Source organism: Somniosus microcephalus, chromosome 25 (genome assembly GCF_052327205.1).
Source record: "Somniosus microcephalus isolate GS21.2 chromosome 25, FLI_Smic_1.0, whole genome shotgun sequence".
Taxonomy (NCBI): domain Eukaryota; kingdom Metazoa; phylum Chordata; class Chondrichthyes; order Squaliformes; family Somniosidae; genus Somniosus; species Somniosus microcephalus.
In genome coordinates this window covers 22252152-22279051 of record NC_141011.1, presented here as the reverse complement: position 1 = coordinate 22279051, position 26900 = coordinate 22252152, and the positions used below count along the sequence as shown (strand labels likewise).

General features: G+C 46.5%; 1 protein-coding gene across 1 annotated transcript; it reads left to right on the top strand.

The window, feature by feature from the left end:
* The first annotated feature begins 9142 nt into the window (after positions 1–9142).
* Positions 9143–23461, top strand: ap5b1 (adaptor related protein complex 5 subunit beta 1). Its single transcript, XM_085966878.1, has 3 exons — positions 9143–9262; positions 17432–17590; positions 20723–23461. Exons 2-3 carry the CDS (start codon positions 17444–17446, stop codon positions 23354–23356), a joined length of 2781 nt encoding a protein of 926 aa, XP_085823004.1. The 5' UTR covers positions 9143–9262; positions 17432–17443; the 3' UTR covers positions 23357–23461.
* The last annotated feature ends 3439 nt before the right edge of the window (positions 23462–26900 follow it).

Genomic DNA, 26900 nt, shown 5'->3' with positions numbered 1-26900 from the left:
ACACGAACTTCAATATTCAAACGAAAGGGGTTCGGAGCTCTCAAAGGTTATTGGAAGAGCTGAGGTGGCAACACAGACTGAGATGACTGCAACAGAGCAGCCCTTGGATGCCAAAAGTACGCTGACTCACGTCAACGTAGAACAACAGACCGCTGAAACAGCTGCTCCGGTAGAGGGATTGAATAGTCCGATCAATCAATCTCCAAAAGAAGTTGAAGTAGTAAAATCTCAAATGAGGTCATTAGTAAACGACTTGCTGAAAGCCCAGAAAAAGCTGGATGAAGAGGTACGCATGAAGAAGTCTCTTCAGGAAAGATGTCTGGACTTGGAACAAAAGCTGGCTAACGCCCAGCTGGGTATGGAGGAAATAGAAGACCCTCTCGCTGGCCTAGATCAGGACGACACCGAATATTACTATGTCCTGTCCTGCCCAACTTGTAACTTCGACTCCCACCATACAGAAATCATGGAGGAGCACCGAAAGTCTACGGAACATCGGGAGAAGGTGGCTCTACTACGGAAAAAGGAGGGAGAGAAGGAGGAACTGCGCATGCAGCTGGCAGCTGACAGTGGAGCCCAGAGAGTCTCCAAGAAGCAGAAAAGGAAAAGTCGAAACAGAAGATGACCCATCTGAACCATTATTACCTCTACCAGATCACACACGTGGTCCCTCCGAACGGAGCCAATTCAGTTCGGAAGTTGAAACTGTTAAATCCATGGAAGGACTATTGAATGAGTCACTCCAGCAACGTGAACCGACTCCACCACAGAGATTGAATCTGTGAACTGTTTTCCGCAGAGACTGAATCTGTGATCTGTTTTGACATGAAGTTATCTATGTATCTATGTTATTCTGTTATGTAAACCTGAAGTTATATATGTATATATGTTATTACGTTATGTTAAATGGGGAGATGACTGTAAAGCTAGGAAGGGAGGAATGTTGTGTATGTAATATGTGTGCTACTTTGAACCTATGGACAGGACTGCACTACTTGTTGGGCGTAGTGATACGCAGTACCACTCCTGGCCATAGGGGTATAAATAGTACTGTGGGTACTGATCTCCCCTCAGTTCCCGCCTGTGGGCATGAAGTAAAGACCTATGTATAGTCCCTACCTCCAACCAGTAAAGACCTGTTTGAGTTATACGTTTAAGTCTTTGTGTTAATTGTTCAATACAATACACATACTTAACACACTCCAGTTATTTTTTTCGTACGCCTATGAACCAAAATGTCACCTCACCTGTAAAATAGTGTGAGATAACGGGCCACAGGTTTAACAATGAACACGTTTACCAACGAGAAACACACTGGAAACAAGGCTGGGCCTCAGCTAGGTAGTATCAGTGAGCTGCCAGTGCTGAACGGGCACTGACTGACACCTTGCCAATCGAGGGGGAGGGGGCAAGGAATCTGGCACTTCCTCTGTGGAGCTAAGTGAGAAGGGTATGCTTAATGGGGGAGAAGGAGGTCATCCGAGGGGGAGAGGGTGGTGGCGGTGGGTAGAGAAAGACTAGCAGTGGACCGGAAGATTTTTGTGGGACCAGGAGGTGCAGGCTAATCTGATTTTGGTGGCAGTGCTGTTTTGTGCTCCTCCCAGCCCCACAAATATGTAGCGAACTTTCCCATGCTGTTTCTGGGGAGCATTCCAGTAGTCCCTTTAAGGACTGATGGTTAGGCCGCTCCACGCCCAGTACCAATGGACGTGAAGCATATGCGGCGCTCTGCCCATTGATATCTGAAAATTGCGCCAGAGTGCTGCAACCAGCATAGGACCTCGAATTAAATATTAAAACAAAGCTACCGCCTGTTTAGGGTGAGAGCGCCGGCCACCAATTTTGAGGTACACTCGAAAATCGGGCTTCAAAACAGGGCGGTAAGCAGAGGAGTCTTTATGTGATTTGTAAAAAAAGACAGAACTCTGCTCCATCGCAGGCTGTTTCCTAATAGTGTTGATTCAAAGAGGATTTTTGGGCAGGAGACCAGGAAAACTCCCTACTCATCTTCAAATAGTGCCAAGGGCTTTGTAACATTGGCCTGACTAGAGAAAGCTTCAGTTTAACATTTTCTCTGAAGGACAGAACTTCCAACACTGCAAATTCCCTCGGGGAGGCAACCTCGATAAAGCCCTCAAGCGTTGGGCCTTGAACCCACTCCCCTCGAACTTAGAGGCCAGGGCGCAACCCACTGATCCAGCAGCAGGAGCTGTTTTACAAGTTATGTACAAATTATAAGGACTCGGCCTTGACCTTGCACCAGCCTTGCGATAGCTTTTCCAACCAGATCTTACAGTTACCACCGACAGCGCTGCTGTCTTTGAACAAGCACCCTTTTCGAATTCCGAACACAATCTACAGCCTCCAGTGGCAGCAGCATCGCCCCCCGCCCCCCATTTTCACAGCAGCGCTGCCACCAAAGTCAGGGTTTGCCTGAGATGACGGGAATCTCACAAAAAATAACAGACTATGAAACCCCTCCCTTCAATGACCTGAGTGAAAAAAGTTGGCACGAGTACAAAATGGGATTTTTATCACTGCTGTGGTCACGGGAACTTAATCAGCAAAATTATCACCAGGAAGAATTTGTTTCAGAATTGAGGAAAACCAAAGTGCAGGGGGGCAGCGAAGGGGGAAGATTTTACAGACGTTGATTTTAATTAGTGTGCCGTCGAGTCAGCTTAAATGGTTGCAGTGTAGGAAGGAAACAAAACCTAGTTAGTTCTTAAACTTGCTCACAATCATTTTGTATTCCTTAATAAATGTACAGGAAACTTTCGATTAACCGGCCACTAAATAACCGGAAATGTCGGTTAACCAGCAAAATTCAGGAGTTGGTTCAGATAACTTTTTTTACTTTTAGTTACTTTTTTTTACTTATTTCTGGCTGTGCAAGCGTCTAACTGAAGCTGTTGCTAAGCTACAGAGATGCTTGCAAGCTGTGCTGATTGTTTTGAAGCTGTTGCTAAGCAACAGGGTTTGTTGCTTTAGACGGAGCGCTGAGCTCCGTATCTTTTAACTATAAGCGCTCGATTCTCCAGCATTGTTGATAGACCGGCACCAGCTCGGTCCCGTCCGTGCCGGATACCAGAAAGTTTCCTGTAGTTCTTAAACTTGCTCACAATCATTTTGTATTCCTTAATAAATGTACTTCAAAGTCTCACCATCACAATCCCTATTCAAAATCAGTTACAAATAATTCTGATTCATGCCAACACACATTTGTTTTCTTCCCTTGATTTCAACAATTTTAAGATAAAAGCCCCGGCCACTGTACTATTCATCCATATGGAGCAGAGAGTCCCAGGGTCAATTAGCTGATCTCAGCCCTGGTGGCAGTGGTGGTGCTACAAATGGCCTCAGTGCCACTGGGCCAGCGAGGGGAAAATCAGCTCGAGTCCTGACTGGTTTCTACTGACGTGCTGAAAAGGACTTGAGTGTGGATGTGGGGTTAGGACTGGGCTCGGCTGTGATTCGGGCCCACCACGGTCTGATAATCTGTTAACACTCACTGTGTAGGTACAGCACGCAAAGAACAGGCTCTTGGGTGAGATACTGGAGGACACCCCAGCACCAAAAAGCCCTTTGCCACCAAGAGCCAGGGAGTAAAGGAGAAAAGTTTTTTGAATAGGCAATACCGATGACGTCGGGGGGCTTGATTTGTTGGAGCTACTGAGACTGGCCATTATGACAATTGGTTAACTTAGGTATTTATTGCTGATTTTCTTCCCTTATCCCACCCGAAGGTGCTTACTCCTTGCCGGGGGGACCGATCCACGTTCACTGGTCTCCTTCCAAAATCTTACCCAAGTGAACATTTGTCATATGTGAGCCTTGACAGTGAGTATCAGCAGGCAATGGAGGACATCACCGCCGAGCCCGCTCTCGTTCTCACCCACCACCGGTGCAATTTCCAACAGGGATGGCTGGATTGTGAGCAGGAACAGAACCCGCCGCTCATTTCCACCTTCACTAGTCCAGGTGCATTGAGACCAAATGTACCGCTCCTACCACCACCCGAGGTGAGATTGACTAACTCAGTACAGACCAAGGATCAGACTTGAGTTTATCCTGATCTGTACATTATCCCACAGGCTAACTGCCATTGGGGCACTAAGGCCGAGTTATCAGTTAAACTGCAATTGTACGTAAGAGGTGGAGTAGACTTGATTATCCTTGAGCTGGGAATCACTAAGTTAAAACATGACCATACACATCCAAATTAATTCAAGGAAGTGCTAATATAACAAGATTCTGACTCCAGGCCAGAGCTGAATATCTCCATTCTCTGGCAAGAGTAATCGACCAAGGAAAACAAAAAAAGGCAGACTTGCATTTCTATAGCGCCTTTCACGACCACCGGACATCTCAAAGCACCTTACAGCCAATGAAGTACTTTTAAAGTGGAGCCACTGTTGTAATGTGGGAAACGCGGCAGTTAATTTGCGCACAGCAAGCTCCCACAAACAGCAATATGATAATGACCAGATAATCTGGTTTTTTTTTGTTATGTTGGTTGAGGGATAAATATTGGCCTGAAGTCATCCTCGGTTCCAAGGGACTACCTAAGAAGAGAAATATTGGCTGGGACACTGGGGATAACTCCCCTGCTCTCCTTCGAAATAGTGCCATGGGATCTTTTATGTCTACCTGAGAGAGCAGACAGGGCCTCGGTTTAACATCTCGTCTGAAAGACGGCACCTCCGACAGTGCAGCACTCCCTCAGCACTGCACTGGAGTGTCAGCCTAGCTTTATGTGCTCAAGTCCCTGGAGTGGGAGAGATGACAAACCACTCGCCCATATTATGAGAAAGTCTGCTTCAAGTAGTCTGGGCGGATAATGATCAGGTGATCACTCTAGAGGGGTAATGAATGGGATATGTGTTGAACCTTTGGTCCTCTATTATCACTGGTAGTAATTCATAATCTTTCAATCATTTTTCTGAAAGATCTATTTGAGCCACATAAGAGAGGGGAAGAAACTTGGAGATTTTTGAATTCAAATTATGTTGTTATAACGTTATGGCTGGAAAGAAAAAGAGAAAGAGCTTGTTTTTATATAGCGTCTTTCACAACCTCAGGTGTGCCAAAGCACTTCCAGCCAATTAAATACTTTTGAAGTGTAGTCATGTTGTAATGTAGGGAATTGTAGCAGCCAATTTGTATACAACAAGGCCCCACAAACAACAGTACCTGTTTTAATGATGTTGGTTGAGGGATAAATATAGGCCAGGGCACCAAGAGATCTCCCCTGCTATTCTTCAATTAATGCCATGTGATCTTTTATAGCCAACTGAGAGGGCAGACGGGGCCTCGGTTTAACATCTCAATGGAAGGGCGGCACCTCCAACAGTGCGGTGCTCCCTCAGTACTGCACTGAAGTGTTAGAAATGTAGAATCTTACAGCACAGAAGGAGGCCATTCAGCCCATCTGCCTGTGCTGGCTCTTTGAAAGAGCGATCCAATTCGTCCCACTCTCCAGCTTTTTCCCCATAATCCTGTAAATTAGTCCTCTTCAAGTACATGTCCAATTATCCTTTGGAAGTTACTGTGGAATCTGATTCCACCACACTTTCAGGTAGTGCATCCTAGACTTTAACAACCCTCTATGTGAAAACGTTTCTCCTCATTTTCCCTCTAGTTCTTGTGCCAATTATTTTAAATCTATGACCTCTGGTTACTGACACACTTGCCAGAGGAAACAGTTTCTCCCTACTTACTCCATCAAAATCCCCTCATAATTTTGAATACCTCGATTAGGTCTCCCCTTAACCTTCTCTGAACTAAGGAGAACAATCCCAGCTTCTCCAATCTCTCCACATAACTGTTATCATGCAGATAAAACATCTCTGTACCCTCTTCAAGGCCTTGACATCCTTCCTAAAGTGTGGTGCCCAGAATTGTACACAGTACTCTAACTGAGGCGTAACCATTAATTTGTAAAGGTTTAGCATGAGCTCCTTGTTTTTGTATTCATTGCCCCTATTTACAAAGCCAAGTATCCCATACGCTTTCTTAACCGCCTTATCAACTTGCCCTGCCGCCTTCAAGGATTTGTGACTATGCACCCCCAGGTCCTTCTGTTCTTGCTCCCCCCTCACAATAATACCATTTAGATGATACTGCCTCTCCATGTTGTTTCTCCCAAAGTGCATCACTTCACACTTACCTGCATTAAATTGCATCTTCCATGTGTCTGCCCATTCCACCAGTCTGTCTTTGTCCTCCTAAAGTCTGCTATTATCCTACTCACTAGTTACTACGTTGCCAAGTTTTGTATCATCCGCAAACTTTGAAATTATACTCCCTATACTCAATCCAGATCATTTATATTTATAAGAAAAGCAATGGTCTTAATACCGAAACCTGGGAAACCCAACATCCTACTTTTCTCCAGTCACAAAAACATCCTTTCACCACTACTCCCTGCATCCTATCCCTTAGCCAATTTTGTACCCAAGTTACCACTTTCCCTTTAATGGGCTTCTATCTTCCGAATAAGTCTGTTTTGCGGTACTTTATCAAATGCCTTTTGAAAGTCCATATATACAACATCTATTGCACACCTTCATCAACCTTCTCTGTTACTTCATCAAAGAACTCAATCAGGTTAGTCAGACACGATTTGCCTTTAACAAAACCATGTTGGCTGTCCCTTATTCACCCATGCTTCCGCAAGTGAGAATTAATTTTGTACCATCTACAAGATGCACTGCAGCAACTCGCCAAGGCTTCTTCGACAGCTCCTCCCAAACCTGCGACCTCTTCCACCTAGGACAAGGGTAGCAGGCACATGGGAACACCACCAACTCCAAATTCCCTTCTAAGTCAAACACCATCCTGACTTGGAAATATATCACCGTTCCTTCATCATCGCTGGAACTCCCTACCTAATAGCACTGTGGGAGTACCTTCACCACATGGACTGTAGCGGTTCAAGAAGGCAGCTCACCACCACCTTCTCAAAGGCAATAAATGTCTAAAATAAGTGTCAGCTGAGGCTCAGTTGGTAGCACACTCGCCTTTGAGTCAGAAGGTTGTGGGTTCAAGTCTCACTCCAGGGACTTGAGCACATAAAGCTAGGCTGACACTTCAGTGCAGTACTGAGGGCGTGCTGCACTGTCGGAGGTGCCGTCTTTCAAATGAGATGTTAAACCGAGGCCCCGTCTGCTCTCTCAGGTGGACGTAAAAGATCCCATGGCACTATTTTGAAGAAGAACAAGGGAGTTATCCCCAGTGTCCTGGCCAATAGTTATCCCTCAATCAACATAACAAAAACAGATTATCTGATCATTATCACATTGCTGTTTGTGGGAGCTTGCTGTGTGCAAATTGGCTGCCGCGTTTCCTACATTACAACAGTGACTGCACTTCAAAAAGTACTTCATTGGCTGTAAAGCGCTTTGAGATGTCTGGTGGTCGTGAAGGGCGCTATATAAATGCAAATCTTTCTTTCTTTTATGAATGTTGGCCTTGCCAGCGACGTCCGTGAGTTAATAAATTAAAAAAATGTGGGAAGGATTTAATGGAGGGGGCTCCAGAGGCTGAAAGGTTGGACAGACACGGGGAGGGGAGGTGGTGGTTGAGAGGATGCGCTAAAGGCCAGTGTTGAGAACCTTAGGCGTGAGTTTGGACGTAAGGCTGGAGGAAGTTATAGAGGTTGAGTGGGCCTCAAACCAAAATAAAATTTGTAAATAAAAACAAGAGTTCTGAATTTGATGCATTGGCAGGCAAGGATCCAGTGGAGCGTAGTAATAAGGCAGGGCATCAGACAATACTTGGGATCAAACCCGTGATCTCTACCACCTGGACGGACAAGAGCAGCAGGCACATGGGAACACCATCACGCCCAAGTTCCCCTCCAAGTCACACATCGTCCTGACTTGGAAATATATCACTGTTCCTTCATCATTGCTGGTTCAAAATCCTGGAACTCCCTCCCTAACAGCACTATGGGAGTACCTTCACCACACGGACTACAGCGGTTCAGGAAGGCGGCTCACCACCAACTTCTCAAGGGCAATTAGGGATGGGCAATAAATGCTGGCCTTGCCAGCGACGCCCACATCCCATGAATGAATTTTTAAAAAGCATCAGATGGGACCCTAGAGGATTCCAAGTCTCAGGAAGTGGTACTATAAAGTACCCAATGAGTTAAGACCGGTGGGCGCCGCGGGGACTGGAGTGCATAATTGGGCTGGAGAACCAAATTTTAATTTGATTATTAAGGTTTATTTGAAGTTTTATTGGTTTATTTACAGTTTTATTGGTTTATTTACAGTTTTAATGGCTTATTTACAGTTTTTATCTGTCTAAATTTATGGTTTCACCAAAAGAGGATGAGTTAAGACCGGTGGGCGCCGCGGGGACTGGAGTGCATTATCAACCCGGAAAACCAAATTTTAATTTGATTTGTTCCTCTTTTAGTAGCACCAATCAAAAAATAAACAAATAAGCTGTAACTAATAGAGCTTTAAATAAATGTTAACAAATCAAATTAAAATTTGGTTATCCAATCCAATTATGCACTCCAGTCCCCGCGGCGCCCACCGGTCACAGAAGTGCTCGAGCGCGCCGGCGGACACCGCGTGCTCCATCTCCAGGGCCACCTAATTTGATTTGTTAAGTTTTAGTTGAACTTTTGTTTATTTACAGTCCAATTGGGTTTTTTGGGTTCAAACAAAAAGAGGACCCAATGAGTTAAGAATTAAAATGGCTTACCAGACCATTCTGGCCCACTTTAACCAATGTTAAACCAATGTCAGACAAATGGAAATAGTGAGTTTTATTTTCAGAACGATAATGGAAAAGATTTCAAATCCATTATCTTTCCTTTAGTTAAACTTTCATGAGAAAGAGATTACATTTTAAGACAATACTTTTTAAGCAAAAAATGAACTGTTATTGGAGACCTGTGGGTATTCCTTTTCATTCATGTCAAATAGATATCTTCAATTTAAACGTTTAAAAACTAAATAGAGCTACTGTGGGGAGAGGGGAGGCTAATTAAAAAACAAGCACAGTTCACTGAGGACAATTATTGGCAAAAGCTGCCCATGACTTGTGCCAGTGTCACTTCCGCCTGGTTTCTGCCCACATTAAAGATGGCGACGCGCCTCGCTCAACCGAAGCGCTGAGGGCGGCGCCTGCCCTGCAATGTCGTCACTTCCGCTGGCCTTTAAAAAAAAATAGACCGTGCAGTCATGTGACGGCCGGGGTGTCATGTGATTCGGGTCTGCGCGGAGTTGGCGTTCCTGGGACGGTGAGGAACAGGCCCGGCCTGGGCCCGCGGGAGATAGTTAGACAGGAGCTGGAATGGGATTCGCATTGCGGAGCTGAAGCTGTCAAAGGAGCAGGGATCAGACCAGTGGTGTCTCACTGGGTTAGAGCTCCTGGGGGTGGGGGTCAGTGGTGTCTCACTGGGTTAGAGCTCCTGGGGGTGGGGGTCAGTGGTGTCTCACTGTGTTGGGGGTCCTGGGGGCGGGGGGTCAGTGGTGTCTCACTGGGTTAGAGCTCCTGGGGGTGGGGGGGTCAGTGGTGTCTCACTGAGTTAGAGCTCCTGGGGGTGGGGGTCAGTGGTGTCTCACTGTGTTGGGGGTCCTGGGGGCGGGGGGTCAGTGGTGTCTCACTGGGTTAGAGCTCCTGGGGGTGGGGGGGTCAGTGGTGTCTCACTGAGTTAGAGCTCCTGGGGGTGGGGGTCAGTGGTGTCTCACTGTGTTGGGGGTCCTGGGGGCGGGGGGTCAGTGGTGTCTCACTGGGTTAGAGCTCCTGGGGGTGGGGGGGTCAGTGGTGTCTCACTGAGTTAGAGCTCCTGGGGGTGGGGGTCAGTGGTGTCTCACTGTGTTGGGGGTCCTGGGGGTGGGGGGTTAGTGGTGTCTCACTGCGTTAGAGCTCCTGGGGGTGGGGGGGTCTCGCTGGGTTAGAGCTCGTGGGGGTCAGTGGTGTCTCACTGTGTTAGAGCTCCTGGGGGTGGGGGGTCAGTGGTGTCTCACTGAGTTAGAGATCCTGGGGGTGGGGGGGTCAGTGGTGTCTCACTGTGTTAGAGCTCCTGGGGGTGGGGGTCAGTGGTGTCTCACTGTGTTGGGGGTCCTGGGGGTGGGGGGTCAGTGGTGTCTCACTGGGTTAGAGCTCCTGGGGGTGGGGGTCAGTGGTGTCTCACTGTGTTGGGGGTCCTGGGGGTGGGGGGTCAGTGGTGTCTCACTGAGTTGAGGGTCCTTGGGGGGGGGGGGTCAGTGGTGTCTCACTGTTTTGGAGGTCGTGGGGGACAGTTGTGTTGCACTGAGTTGGTGGGTCCCCGAGATCGGGGGGAGTTTTACTCCTTCTCTGCCCCTAAAGGTGCTGGCTGGGTTACAGATCCACGGCCACTGGCCGCCTTCCACCAAGTGCCAGTTTGGCACAGTTGGTAGCACTCTGTCTGCGGCATGAGGCTGTGGGTCCGAGCCCAACTCCAGGACTTGAGCCCATAATCTAGGCTGATACTCCAGTGCAGTACTCTTGGAATGCTGTACTGTTGGGGGTACTATACTCTAGGTGAGATATTAACTTGAGGCCCCATCTGCTTGTTTAGGTTGTTCAAGGTCCATGGTGCTATCTCAAGGGGAGTAGGAAGTTTTGATGTAACTTATTTGCTGTGTGCTGATTGTAATGTTTGTCTACATAACAGTGATTGTACTTAAGAAAAGTAATTCATGGAATATAAAGTGCTTTGGGGTCTCCTGATATGAGAGGCACTGTATAAATGCAGGTATTTCTTTACCTTACCCATGTGGCCATTCTTCATGTGTGTGCCTAGATGGCAAGTGTCTGCAAACCTAATGCCATTCTCTCTTAATGATTCTTATGTAAGTTGTTTTGTTTTGGCTGCTGTAATCTTGGCTCTGCCCTCCAGAATTACCCCTCCTTGGGATTGATGCTTTTTTCCCAAATGAAAGGGAAGAAATGGGTTGCTGGGGCTCGGACAGGGAGGAAAGCACAAGCAAAAGTCCAGATGTAGCATTGTGTTGCTGTACTTGCTGGTTTTCTACCAGCTTGAAAGTGCAATAACTGTTGCCATATGTGTTTCCTGATTTTTCTCTTACAATTGTATCACCAACACTCCTTCCACCTCCTGATGGTGTTGACTCCCTTACCGGATGCGCTCCAGTACCTTGTCAAAGCCTCTATTTTGATGCGTTGGCCTTGAGAGTGAATGCTGAGGAAGGCTGCCCATCTTCAAACGGTGTCGCAACCGAGCTAGATGTGGTTTGTAGCTGCCCTTACTACCACACTGGCTGAGATCAACTCACTGCGCCCAGACCGCAGTCAAAGCTGCGACCTTCTGGGTCTACCCTGTCTAGTGCTATAGCAGGCAATGCATTTACCAACAGAGGCATGGGTGGCGCCCACTCAATCAGTTTAATTACAAAGCATTCATAAAATCATACAATGGTACAGCCCAGAAGGAGGCCATTCGGCCCATCGTGACAGTGCTGCCTCTTTGAAAGAGCTCTCCAATTCATCCCACTCCCCCACTCTTTCCCCATAGTCCTGCAAATCTTTCCTTTTCAAGTATTTTTCCAGTTCCCTTTTGAAAGTTATTGTTTGGTTTTATGTGATATATTAATTGGGTTGTAGAATTGCTGGATTCTTCACTGAAAAGCTGCAACATTGGAGTCTCAATATAGTGAAGCCCGAGGTAACGGGCACAAATTTCAATATCGATATAATTGCACATTGTTATTGTTGTTGACTTCATTAGGTAGAGATTTCTTAGCTGACCCAATCCCACTCACCTGCCCACTCCAGTGGTGATATTGTGCCTTCTCGGGCTGCCTGCATTTGCCTCAAGTACATGTAGTCATATTCCTAAACTGGCCCAACTGACTGTTCAACATCAGTCACTCCAATTTCTTACATTACAACAGTAACTTCACTTCAAAAGTACTTCATTGGCTGTAAAGTGCTTTGGGACGTCCGGAGGTTGTGAAACGTGCTATACGTCTTACCAGCACTTTAAACATACTTGGTATTTGTACTGACTTTTCCACTAAAATTCTTGGCAGCAGGAATTGCACCCTTTGATGCCCTCATTTTTATATACAGGATTTCTCTAATATTTTCCTTGTAGGAATGTCTATACAGTCTGTTGGCCACATATGGTCCCCAAACCCTGCCAATCTGGTCCCTGAAGCTCGGGCAACTCGCTTCTATTTGCACGTGTACTTTTTATTTGCTAGTTTGCCCCTCCGTAAACTTGAGGCCATCCAAAATTTGGCTGCCCGTGTCCTAACTTGCACCAAGTCACGTTCACCCATCACCCCTGTGCTTTCTGACTTACACTAGCTCCCGGTTAAGCAACGCCTCAATTTTAAAATTCTCATCTTTGTTTTCAAATCCCTCCTTGACCTCACCCTTCCCTATGTCTGTAATCTCCTCCAGCCCCACAACCCTTTGAAATATCTGCGGTCCTTTAATTCTGACCTTTTGAACATCCCCGATTTTAATCGCTCAACCATTGGTGGCCGTGCCTTCAACTGCCTAGGCCCTAAGCTCTGGAATCCCCTCCCTAATCCTCTCCACCTCTCTACCTCTCTTTCCTCCTTTATAACGCTCCTTAAAACTTACCTCTTTTTGCCCTAATATCTCCTTATGTGGCTCGGTGTCAAATTTTGTTTTAGAACGCTCCTGTGAAGCATGTTGGGGCATTCTACTGTAAAGGAATAGCCATATTTCAGAAAAATACACCATCCTATGAACAGAATTTTGACTATTAAAACATGATTACTGGGTTTAAAAATCTAAAAGCCTCAACGACACAAGCTGTAAACAGAATACAGGCTTCTGAGATAAGATGAAGTGTTAACACAAGCTGTAAACACCATACAAGCTTTTGAAATGGGAATTGGTTGTTTAAACTGAGACAGTGGCCCTATTGAAGCAAAGGGTTGGAGTTTGCAAGAAGTCTGCAGTTTGGGAGAAACACGATACCATTACCCAGTTTAAAGTGTTAAAAACTAACACTTCGAACAGAAACTCAGAACATTAAAGAACCATATGCCTTCATAAATATCACATCAAATGAAAGACAGGAGACATAATTTGTAAAAAACCATTGAAGTAGCTAAGAAATGCATTGAACACCCTAGTTGAATTGTTTTTGATTTACATGTTGTAAAAGATACCAGCAGAAGACTTTTTGTAAATATGACTTCAATAGATGCACCAAGCAATCAGTGTTTGTGTTGAAAATGGAACAGTTAGGAGACACGATGTCTGCTTTCAACCAGCTAAGGTGATTTAAAAATTGAATGAAAGAACTTCGTAAGAATGGCATCAAATAGATACATCTGTCATAACCATTTTTTATGATAAAATTTGACCACCTAAAGGTAGAGACAGGATTCTGCAAGTTAACAGCTGAACTGACTAAGATTAGAAAGAGGTCAACAGAAAGAATGACTAGAGATAATTAGCTTACATCAGCAGAAAACTTCAAAGGATATATCACTGAGAGGGTGTAAAATATGGAACTTTCAGATAGAAAGTCAGAAGTCGCTGGAAGGGGCAAGCGATTCTCAACTTCAGAGGCAGGCTCTTAAGTTTTTAACTCTGAGTCTCGGGGATCAAAAGGTACTGTTATTTGATTTTGGTGGATATCCTGGATTAAGAAAGAAGTAGAAATGTAAAAATGTAACGAAGTTAAGATTTGAGAATAAGGATCTCTGAGAATAAGAAATGTAAGCTATTTGTATTTTGAACTGTTAATGTTGCGACTGAAATCACCAGCTGTTAACTACATGTTGGTTCTTTAATAAATCTATATATTTTTAGAATTGTCTCACATAGAAACATAGAAGATAGGAGTAGGCCATTCGGCCCCTCGAGCCTGCTCTGCCATTCAATGTGATCATGGCTGATCATCCAATTTCAGTACCCGGTCCCTGCTTTCTTCCCATACACAATACTTCTGTATCAAACTCGTGAACTCAATCTCTGTACACTCTTTGGTGAGGCGTTACAGAATTCTGGGGGAGTATTCCGGACCCTCCTAATATCCGGAAGATTACAGTCTAGCTAAACTTATTAAAAGTGCTATCTGGAGGACGGTAACATCTTCAAGGCGTTCCTTTCCTTTAGAGCGAGATAGCCTGGACCTTTAGACCCAGTTAAGCGTCTTATAGAATTTGGCTATCTCTAACTTTAGTTGAAGGTGAACGTCTGGGGAATACGCCTGATCCGGGGTAGCCCGAAAAGGGCTAGGACTAGTACTTATCCCTTCACTACTACATTTAAAGGCGCTATATGAATACAAGTTGTTGTTGTTTGAAGGTCACGGGTTTGGAGGTTTGGAAAGGGCTGTTGTTAGCGCTGTTGCCTCAACAGTGGATAACTCCAAAATCAGAGCCCAAAGATCTGTTGGTATCAGCAACCTCTGGGATTTATGTAAAATAATGAACAGGGATTACAAGCTGAGGCTCCATGGTGCACACCCTTGTGCCCTGTGGAGACCAATCACTTGGTCACGATAGCAAAATACTGCAGATGTTGGAAATCCGAAATAACAACAGAAAATGCTGGAAAAACTCAGCAGGTCAGGCAACATCCGTGGAGAGAAATTTGAGTTGACGTTTCGGGTCGAACCCTTCTTCAAAACTGGACAGAAAAGAAAATAGATCGAAGGCAGGGCTGCGATCGGACAAAAGAAGTGAAAGAAACAAAAGAAGTAAAAGAGACAATAAAAGGTATTAGAAGCTAGACGAGATGGTAATAGGCTGAGATTAGGTGTAAAGTGTACTGGCAGGGCAAGAGATAGCTGCCAGGTGTGAGAGAGAAACAAAAGGAAAGGGGGGGGGGAGGGGGAAAGGACCCCTGGTGTAGGTTGATAAACCTGGAGATTATAGTCCCGATTTTATATTGTCTTCTGTCACCTAGATACCAGATGGTGTTCGTTTTGCTCCTGTCGGCACCAGTTGTAATTTGATTCAGTCGCAACAGCCCCGTTAATATTAAAAAGAACGTGCCTCGTCAGATCGCTAAAACACCCTAAAGCACTTCACGTACAACGCACTGCATTCGAATACAGTAACTCTTGTTATGTAGGTGAATGTTAAACATTTTGGATACGTGCTCCTCAGACTCTGCGCAATGAACAGAAAATGCTGCAAATGCACAGGCAGGTTGGTCAGCATCTGAAAGAAGGGTGAGAAAGGTTAATGCTATGGGTGGGATCCTTCAGATCTGGCACACTCAGCTATATTCTGTGCAGTGCAGAACACAAACCAGCTTGTACTTGAACCTGACATTCTCAAAAGAACCATTTATTCCAGTCTGATAGCATTTAGAAGGAATCCAAAGTGCTGGACTTTTTGAACTGGACAGTGGATATTTTTGGAGCCACACTGGTTCTACAAGTGCCAGTTTATTAGGGGAAATGATCTGGCACAATGTCACACTAAAAACCCCATGAATTTCTATATTTACCCAGTGGAGTGCAACAACCATAGTTTTTCTGAACAATGATAAATTATTTCCAACAACAAATTACTTACCCTAAGTATTAGCTGTGGCAGGGTGTCCAAACTGTGGCCTTTGAACTACGTGTGACCACCCCTCCCTTCCCCCCCCCCCCCCCCCCCAACCAACCCCAGGCAATTCAGTCCCTATTTGTACTTGGCTGCAGAAAGAAAGACTTGCATTTATATAGCGCCTTTCACGACCGCCGGATGTCCCAAAGCGCTTTACAGCCAATGAAATACTTTGTGAAGTGTAGTCACTGTTGTAATGTAGGAAACATGGCAGCCAATGTGTACACCGCAAGCTCCCACAAACGGCAATGGCCCAGAAATTCGGGTCGGGGGCTTCCCGCGGGTGCAAGCCCCCGATCTGCACTTACCTTGCGCGCCGGCTGTTGAGCTGTGGGCCCCCGTGGAATTGCGATCCGGGGTCTGGTCCAGCTGCCGGCACGCAGTGCTTGCGTATCCCAGGGGCGCAGTTAGTTTGAAGAGTCCCCTGGGATCACGTGGGCCATGGGCAGCCAATCGGAGCAGGGAATGCTCCATTCATAAGTCTGACAGGAAGTGCTGTCAAGACTTATAAATACTACGGTCCCAAAACAGCACTAAATCTTCAAATAATTTTTTTTTTTTAAATCACATTTTTTAAATAAACTATAAATTACATGAAATAACTATTTTAAACAATAATTTAAATTTTTGAAAAAAATAATTTTATTTTCTAACGGGGCTAAAAATAAACTCACCTTGCTTTAAAGTATTTAAAAATAATAAACCTGTGGAAAAAATGTTTTAATTTTAATTGATTCACCACTTACCTTGTAAAAAGCAGGCCTTACGCCTGCTTTTTACATTCCTAACTTCTGCAGGCTTGCCCTCCTGGGAAAACCTGTTTTTAAAAAAAAAAACAAAGTTCAATGCGCACGCGCAGACTCCCCCGCGCACGCGTTCGACCTCTGAACCCCTTCGTTCAGAGGACCGGAAGTGCCGGTTTCCCGCGCATGCGCAGCGCATGCAGGAAACCGGCACTTCCATTGGGCCTACGGGTGAGTACCCCGTGCGTACTCACCCGTGGAGACCCGAATTTCTGGGCCAATATGATAATGACCAGATAATCTGTGTTTTAGTGACGTTGATTGAGAGATAAATATTGGATACCTCCCCTGCTCTTCTTAGAAATCGTGTCATAGGATCTTTTCCATCCACTTGAGGGGGCAGGCGGGTCCTCGGTTTAACATCTCATCCAAAAGACAGCACTTCTGACAGTGCAGCACTCCCTCGGCACTGCACTGGAGTGTCAGCCCAGATTTTTTGTGCTCAAGTCTCTGGAGTGGGACTTGAACCCACAACCTTCTGACTTAGAGACGAGGGTGCTACCCACTGAGCCACGGCTGACACCTAGTTTTTCTTGTTTGAATTTTGTGGGCCTGTGGCGAGGGGCTGCTTTAGTGCTGTTGCACCTTTGGTGGATAAATCCTAAACCAAAACACCAAGATCTGTTGGTATCAGCAACCTGAGATATATGCAACTTGCCGGGGACAGACATTTCCACTTTGCATGTGGACACCCCCATCCCCCCCCCCCCCGCCAAGGTTCCAGAATGTGCAATATGTGGCCCACAAAGACAACAAAGCTTGAACACCCCTGAGTGCCAGCGCAGTCCTCTTTATGGGCGTGTGGTTAGGGAGTGCGCATTATCCCATGACAATGTACTGAGAATGAGTGATGGACATCTACCTAAACAAGCCTCGATCTGGCAACGCCAAGCACCTTGGTAGACTGGGAAATAATCTCAATGCCACCGAACTGTCAAGTAGAACCCAGGATAGTAATGGATGGTATCGCCTCATTACTGCCCTGTTGACCATCTGCGGTCGAGGAGGAGGGGGCGAGGGAGCACTTATAACGTGTGTTCACTATTTGTAACTTCTCTGTTGCAGTAATCCAGTGCCATGGCAGTGTCTAATTACGAATGGTCCCAGAAGGTAGCAGCATTCTATGCCAATCCGGCACATTTTCTTGCAAGTACAACAACCAAGAACTTTGTATGTGATCTGCTGAAGGTCCCGACAGACGAGAAGATCGGTGAAAACATAAAGGTGCTACACTACCCTGTCCTATATCTTTGTGTCCCAGCTGAGTGAAGGGCCTCGGGTTCGCTGTATCAAGTGCACATGGATTGTCTTGAAGTACAGCACCTTGTTGATGCTTTAATTTCCCTCTCCCGATGATACTAATTTGTGTTTTGGTGTGGTTTTACAGGCACTAGCTGCCTTCCGCTACCTCACCTAAGTGGCAATTTGTCATGTCTCAGCCCAGATATTGTGTGTCGGCAGACTGTTTGACCCCATAGCTGCGCCTGGCCATGCCATCGTCTGATGCCCACCCTTTGTGTACTTTTCAGCTGGGTAGCAATTGGGGGGGGGAAAGGGGGAAGTGAGACCAACTCTATCCCCCATTTGTTGCCCTAAGTGATGCCAACTTACTCGGCACCGGCCAGGGATTGACCCTGGGACCTTCCTGGTCTGCACCACTTGCACACTGGACAGTACGATTAACAACTGAGCTATCAGGGCGATGCTTGTTCATTAATGTCTTTTTGTTGTAAAACAAAACGTTTCCAGTTAACAGAGAGTGCAGTCTGCAGGAATCGGGTTCTCTCAGAGCTGTTGGCTTCCAGAGGTCACTTTATGTGGATCCAGGAAAATTGAAGGACAATAATAAAGAAAACACTTCAGATCATACTGGGATAGAATCACTGCCACCTTTCATTGATGTGAAGTCCCACAAAGATGTTTCATTGTCTTGTAATGGTCTTCCATCTATTCTTTACAGGATTTTAAAACGCAAGCTTTTAATCACTACTTGATTTATCATGCATTTTTTCCTCACTTGTTCCACCTATGCCCCTAATATGCTGTCTACATGTCCTTCCTGCATGTTAAATATGTTGAAATCAAGATCCATTGCACTGTCTCCCACTGTAACTCATTCATCCTCAAAACCTCATTTCAGGGGCTTACTGGCATCCGCAATCGCCCTTTCTTCCTCCAATCTACAGGCTTTTAAAACCCAAGTTATTTATTTTATTTTTTTAAATTCAATTTTATTTGTCATATATGCAGCAAACGTGTGTACTGCACAATGAAATGTTGATTTTTACGAGTTCTCCCAACATTGGAATAAATATGGCATAACAATGATAAAAATACTAATAGAAAGACAGTAATAATAAATAAAAACAACAATAATAATTTATTATTTATTTGTTCATGAGTCTTATGGCCTGGGGGTAGAAGCTGTTTCGAAACCTGCTGGTACGAGACTGTATGCTTCGGTATCTCTTACCGGACGGGAGCAGGGCGAAGAGGTTGTGGCTGGGGTGGCTCGCGTCTTTGATGATTCTCGGGGGCCTTCTCCCGGCACCTCTCGGGGTAGATATCCTGCACAGCAGGTAGTTTAATTCCTATTGTATGTTGTGCAGCTTTCACCACCATCTGTAGAGCCTTGCGGTCTGTGGCGGTGCAGTTGCCATACCAGGTAGTGATGCAGCCGGACAGGATACTCTCGATGGTGCACCGGTAGAAGTTGGTGAGAATCTGGGGGGCCATTCCAAATTTCTTCAGTCTCCTGAGGAAGAACAGGCATTGGCATGCCTCCTTGGTTACAACGTCAATGTGATGTGACCACGTTAAGTCCTCCGTAATGAATACACCCAGGAATTTGAAGCTGCTGACCCTCTCCACCTCAGCCCCTTCGATGTAGATTGGGGTGTGTCCCTCCCCCTGCCGCTTCATGTAGTCCACGATTATCTCCTTTGTTTTGCTGATGTTGAGGGAGAGGTTGTTGTACTTGCACCATTCTGCTAGGGCTCTTACCTCCTCCCTGTAGCCTGTCTCGTCGCCATCTGTGATCAGGCCTACAACTGTAGTGTCATCAGCAAACTTGATGTTGGAGTTGTGCGTGGCCACGCAGTCGTGAGTAAATAGGGAGTACAGAAGGGGGCTGAGCACACAACCCTGGGGAGCTCCCGTGTTCAGGATCAGTGTGGAGGAGTGTTTCTGCCTATTTTCACCACCTGGGGCCTGCCCGTCAGGAAGTCCAGGATCCAGTTGCATAGGGAGGTGTTAAGTCCTAGCTCACCTGAGCTTGTTGACAAGCTTGGAGGGGATAATGGTATTGAATGCTGAACTATAATCAATGAACAACATTCTCACATAGGTGTTCCTCTTATCCAGGTGTGATAAGGCAGTGTGCAGTACAGTGGCGATGGCATCATCCCTAGATCTGTTTGGGCGGTAGGCAAATTGGAGTGGGTCCAGTGTGTCGGGTAGTAAAGAGTTGATGTGGGTTTTGACCAGCCTCTCAAAGCACTTCATGATGACAGTTTGACATCATCTAATCACTAACTCCTGATTTACTTCATCCTAGGTTGGGTCCTGCCCTGTGAGTCTTGGCCTTTTAGTTGGGCTTCTTAAAATGAAGGTAGATAAGGTGGTTAAGAAGACATATGGGATACTTGCCTTCATTAGCTGAGGCATAGAATATAAGAGCAGGGAGGTTATGATGGAGCTGTACAAAACGCTAGTTAGGCCACAGCTGGAATACTGTGTGCAGTTCTGGTCGACACACTATAGGAAGGATGTGATTGCATTGGAGAGGGTGCAGAGGAGATTCACCAGGATGTTACCTGGGCTGGAGCGCTTCAGCTATGAAGAGACTGGACAGGCTGGGGTTGTTTTCCTCAGAGCAGAGAAGGCTGAGGGGGGGACCTGATTTGAGGTGTACAAAATTATGAGGGGCGTAGATAGAAAGGAACGTTTCCCCTTAGTAGAGGGGTCAATAACCAGGGGGCATAGTTTCAAGGTGAGGGGATTTGAGGAAAAACCTTTTTCACCCAGAGGGTGGTTGGAATCTGGAACTCACTGCCTGAAAGGCTGGTAGAGGCAGGAACCCTCAACATTCAAGAAGCATTTAGATGAGCACTTGAAACACCATAGCACACAAGGCTACGGACCAAGTGCTGGAAAATGGGATTAGAATAGACAGAGTTTGATGGCTGGCGCGGACACGATGGGCCGAAGGGCCTCTTTCTGAGCTGTATAACTCTGACTATGAAATGATTCTGAGCAAAAATGTAAGAGTCAGTTTTCAAATGACTGGTTGGCTTTTATGAAAAATATAATGAGCCTATGATTTCTAACATTCTCTTGTCGGTATTTACATTTCAGGTGCAGGTTCTAGGGATTCTTCAGGAGTTTCCAACGTTGCTGTTCACCAACTCGCAGTTGGCGGAACGGGCGGCAGAGTCACTCTTCACCATCTACTCCCAGCTGCCGTTTGTGCCCAAGTCAGTAAGTCTGAAGTGCCACCTACTGCTCTCCATAACCACCATTGTAATTGCCACTGATCATCTGATCAGCAACGAGAAACTATTGAGGAACCTGATGAACCAGCTGATTGACGCGGTGTGTGACGCAAACGATCGCAAACACGGTGGGAATTTTAGGCCCCTCCGGGCTGCGGCGTGTGCCTGCCTTCAAGAGTTTGAAACCTGCTACCCAGGCCTCCTGTCGAGAAAACTGGAGCTTCTACACACACTCCAGCGCAAGGAGATCACTCCTCTGCACCAGGCCTACACACTCCTGTACAGCCGAGTGTTGAAAAACGCAATTCGCGCGGTCTCGCAGACGCGCGGTGCGTCAGATGGCGCCATCCGCGAGATGTTGGCACGGAACGAGGAGATCAAGTGGAAGGTAATGGAGAAACAGCAGGATTTATCGGCTGTCACCATAACGGCTGATCGTTCCTTGCTCCCGTCTACCGTCGAAACGAAGGAGTTGAAGTCTTCTGTGACGCTGCTGCTGGAGGAGTCCTTCCTTCTTACTCCAGTATCCCAAGCTGCTTTGCTTCGAGAATTGACCCAGGTAGTCCTTATGGTGCACTCACTTCCTCCAGCGATTTTCAGATCCCAGTTACTGCGCCTGTTTGGGACAATGGATATATCCTTGCTGCACACCATGCTGCACATGAAGGCGACCTTCACTGACAGTCTTTTCGCTGCTGAGGACGAGAACTTCCTTTTGAAGCGTCTGGTTGGCATGGCCCAGCACCCGCTGCTCAGCATGCCCCTCAAACTCTTCTACATGGACTGCCTACTTCACTTCCCTGAAAACCGCCCCATCAACTCTAACCTGGAAGAGAATCTTCCAGTTTTGTTCACCCCGAAGATGGCGGCTTGCCTTTTCCCTACACTATTTAATGACAGCAGTACAATGCTGTCTCGTCTCAACCTGGTGAGTCTCATGTGCCTTGAGAATGCTGAGGAGGACAGAGGGCTCGCTGAGATCTTTGACTACCTCATGTCTTTATACAAACTGCTGGACACCAACGGAAGCCGGGAAAGGACAGTGACATTTTTCCATGCTGCGTATATATTTGTGGGTTACTTCCATGCCAATGAAAGGTACATGGCAGAGTTGACCAACTATATGGTCAAACTGTACCAGAGATATTGCACCTTCGCGCCACACATGATTAACCTCATAAATAGCACCCAAAACCTGCTGGAAGATTCAAAATGGCCTGTTTCATTAGCAGAGGCCTTGCGGAAGCTGATAGTGGAGCTCCCATTAAAGCAGTTGTCCCCTCATAATCTCACGTGGCACCTCAAGGTCCTCGCAAGAGTGGCCAAAGAAGCCACGATATTGCAGAAGGCGACTGTTCAGTTTTTGCTGAACCTCATTCAGGCTTCTGGCTTGTGCAGGCTGGGCGACTGGCGAATGGGGAACGCAGTCCTGACCGTGTGCAGAAACATTCTGCATTACCAGCGCCTGGAGCCCATCTTCAGCGACCTTGCGGACCTCCTTCAGCACATCCACCTCCAATTCCAGGACATTGACATTCAGGATCATGCTCATTTCTATTACGCGCTGCTCACCTGCCTCTCCAGCGAGAAGCTGGCAGGAATTGTGGCGGCGGGAAGGGGGAACTGTACTCGGGCAAAGATGCGATCGCTCTCGTCCCTAATGTCGGAGAGTGCCGATCACTCTATCTCCGTTCTTCCAATCAAGCATCCCATACTACAACTCATTCCTGTTCCAGAAGATTATTCTCCCAGCGTCAGCCTTGCTGAAGACACCAGCGAGCAGGACCTCAAAGAAGATTACTTGGAGAAATACTTGGACCAATTCCGTAATCCTGGATTTGCTTCTACAGTTGTGATGAAATTCCATTTGACTTTTGCAGAGCAAGTTGATCCCCAGTATCACAAAGTCTTCACCATACTCCTACACTTTGACTTAAGGAGCTCTCACTACGAGCCGCTGAGTGACCTCCACGTACCCTGCCTCCTCTTCACCAGAGAGCCTCACGCTTTCTCTCTGGCTTTCAAGCCACGCTTACCTTTCCCCATCACTTTATACACCAGCGCCATCTTTACCACAGAGGATGGCGGCACGTGTTGCTGTCAGCTCGAGCCCGTCGACGTTGGCTTCTCTCGTTTGTTTCTACCCCTTCCTGTGCCAACCAGTTGGCCAGCAAAAATCAAGGCCAGCCTCTTTAACCAGCTGTGGACATCCTTGGTCCAGACTGAATCCAGCCAGTCTGTTCTCAGTCGCTTCTGCTTTAAGACAGCCCAGCGACGTCTGGGTGAACTCGTAAATTTGCATTTTCAGAAGTATGTGGTTTCGCAGCAATCTAACCCGGAGTCTTACAAAATCTTTCTGTTCCTGCCCCCTCACATCAATATTTTGTTCGCTGTGGAGCAGCTGGGCGATATTGCGATGGTCGACATTGTCACCGATAACTGGAAACTTTTACCGTTCATTAATTCTTACCTGATGGACATAACGTCTGAAAAATAGCACCCGTGGCTGCTACAAACCTAGACGTCCAGTGCACCCGAGGATTCTGATTAACTTTCTTTTTAGTACCATTTTGAATACAAACTTTCCTATTCAAAATACAAATTTGACTTGCTTGTGGGATTTTGCAAGATGTCTTCCATAAGTCATTGTGTGTGTGTGTGTGTGTGTGTGTAGGATTTTGAGATACTTATGATCATGCAATTCTGTTCTGCTTTTTACAAGCGAACATGCTTAAAGGTCTGTAACTAAAGATAGCAAGTCTGAAATGCAGGGACCCTCATTGCTTAGACCAGGAATGTTCCCAGTTCAGTCTCCTGCCTGGGATGAGTTAGTTGATCTCAACTCTGGCAGTGATAGAAACGCTACAGTTGACTTGCAGCCCCCTAAAATTAGGTAATGTCAAACTGGCCACGGTTCTAGTTCCTTATCCCTATACAGCAACCCCTACTGGAAGCTTGGAGATGCCAGCAGAGGACCGGATCAAGCTTTTCACAGTGATGCCCTCCGCAGTTGGATAGCCTGCTGGTGCTTGCTGTCCAGATTTACACCATGAAGTGTGACCAGTTGGGCAAGGTACAAGAAGTCAACTGATGCCTGTGGAAATGTAGTCCTGGAAGGATGTGCTACTTTCAGGAGAGGAGGGAGGAACTGGGATGAGGAAAATAAATTGCTGAAATGCACAGCACGTTGATCAGTATTTGATTGGCAACGTTTGCAGTTTTCCCTTTTAACTCACCTGATTTGATTGGTACTGTATTTACAGGAAACACAAATTATTTTTGTATATGGCTCCTTGGTAATTTCCTGATGCTGAAACAATTGGATTTTCTTTCAAATTTCATCCCATTCCTGTACAGAGTTCTGAATGGAGTCCAATGCTGCTCAGCAGGTTCCGAGAGACGCGCCACAAGACGTATATAAACCCAGAGTTCACAGTGCGCCAAACCTAGAGGTTGACTATTCACGGCGAGGATGACGCACCAGCGCCCCTTTCTCCGATTCCGAGACAGCCAGGCTGGGATGGTGGCTAACTTGCGTCATTGGCGGTGAAGCGCTGGAGCCTTCCTGCTGTGACTGTGTCTTGTCCACTGCTCGCTCTGGGCATCTCTCCTGGCAGCTGGGCCTGAGGGCAATTTGCAGATTGTTTGAAAGTAACATTAGTGCCAGCTGTTACTGTGTCCAGCTATACTATCAACAATGTTAGGTGGAGATAGAGGTCAGCACTTCAAGAAGAAGAATGTAAGATTTGCATTTATATAGTGCCTTTGATGACTTCCGGATGTCCCAAAGTGCTTTACAGCCAATGAAGTACTTTTTTTTTTAAGTGTAGTCACTGTTGTAATGTCCCACAAACAGCAATGTGATAATGACCAGATAATCTGTTTTAGTGATGTTGGATCAGGGATAAATATTTACCCAAGAGAACTCCCCTATTCTTCCAGTAGTTCCCTTGGGATCATTTATATCCACTTGAGAGGGCAGATGGGCCTCGGGTTAACGTCTCATCCGAAAGACTGTACCACCGATAGTGCAGCACTCCCTCAGGACTGCACTGTGGTGTCGGCCTGGATTTTTGTCCTGAAGTTTCTGAAGTGGGGCTTGAACCCACGACCTTCTGACTCCGACACAAGAGTGCTACTCACTGAGCCACGGCTGACACCCAATTCAACTCTTTATTTATGTGTCACGGGCACATCTACACACCTTACGGTGACCACTACACCAAACTATTCAATGCTCAGTATGTGTCTGTGGCTCCCTCTTTCTTCTGCGTCTAGCTCTTGCCCAAACAGCCAAACTGGAATGGTGGCTAACTTGCGTCATTGGTGAAGCACTGTAGCCATTCCTGCTGTGACTGTGCCTTGTCCACTATGGGCATCTCTCCTGGCAGCTGGTGCTGAGGGCAATTGTAGCCGCTGTCTTGACTGCCCTGGGTGAGAGCCAACTCAACACAGACTGGAAATCAAACCCGTCTCTTTACCTTTCCCAGGGTAGAGTTTGGGTACATTTTCGATCCATTGAGAACAGGGATGAGGGGGTGGGGGGGAAGATGAGGGGGAACCACTACAGTATAAAGTTCCTGCTGTGGCCTTACAAAATAATCACTCGACCCTTTTGATGGGTAGGTGTTGGAATTCCGAGCTATGGTAATTTATGTACTACAGTTGTTTTGTTTGAATTAGAACAGTGGGGTACATCATTAACTACATTCTGTAACCTCAGCCTGAATATACAACCTGATCTACAATTCATGCAGGTATAACATTCTGAACCTTCCTTTATTACTACTACTATGTAACCTAATTACTTTCTCTTCCAGTCTTTTGTTTCCACTTTATTTTTAAAAATTCATTCTCTGGTTGAGGGTGACACTGGCAAGGCTAGCATTTATTGCCCATATTTAGTTGCTGCGGCAGTGGTGAGCCTTCTACATGTAACTCCATGTTTGAACCCCTCGAATCATGTTTCTGCCCCTGCCACAGTACTGAAACAACCCTAATCAAAGTCACAAATTACATCCTATGTGACTGTGATGCACTATCCCTGCTCATCCTTCTCGACCTGTCTGCAGCCTTTGACCACGGTTGGCCACACCATCCTCCTCCATCGCCTCTCCTCCATTGTCCAGTTCGGTGGGACTGCCCTCGCCTGGTTCCATTGATGCCTATCCAGCCGTAGCCAGAGAATCTCCTGCCCCCGCACCATTACCTCTGGAGTCCTTCAAGGACTTAGCCTTGACCCCCTCCTATTTCTCATCTATATGCTGCCCTTCGGCGACACCATCGGAAAACACAACTGCTTGTCTGACATCCAGTATGACATCAGACATCCTGGCAGAGCCGAAATTTCTTCCCGTTAAACATTGGGAAGACCGAAGCCATTGTCTTTGGTCCTTGCCACAAACCCTGTTCCCCAACCACCGATTCCACCCCCTCCCCGGCCACTGTTTCAGGCTGAACCAGACTGTTCGCAAGCTTCCGACCCCATATTCTCCATCACAAAGACCGCCTACTCCCACCTCAATAATATCGCTTGTCTCCGCCCCTGCCTCAGCCTATCTGTTGTTGAAACCCTCATCCATCCTTCTTACCTCTACACTCAACTATTCCAATGCTCTCCTGGCCGGCCTAACATCATCCACCCTCCATAAAGTTAAGCTAATCTAAAACTCTCCTGCCTGTGTGCTAACGCGCATCAAGTACCGTTTACCTATCGTCCCTGTGGTTGCTGACCTACATTGGCTCCCAGTCTAATAACACTTCCTCATGTTTAAATCCCTCCGTGGCCACGCTCATGCCTACCTCTGTAAACTCCTCCAGCCCTACAACCCTCCGAGAACTCTGCGTTCCTCCAACTCTGACCTTTTGTGCATCCCCCCCACTTCTTTCGTTCCATCATTGGCGCTGTGCCTTTAGCTGGCTCGGCCCTAAGCTCTGGAATTCCCTCCTTGAACCTCTCTGTCTCTCTCTCCATCTTTAAGACGCTCATTGAAGCGTACCTCGTTGACCAAGCTTTTGGTCACTTGTCTGAACTTGTCTTT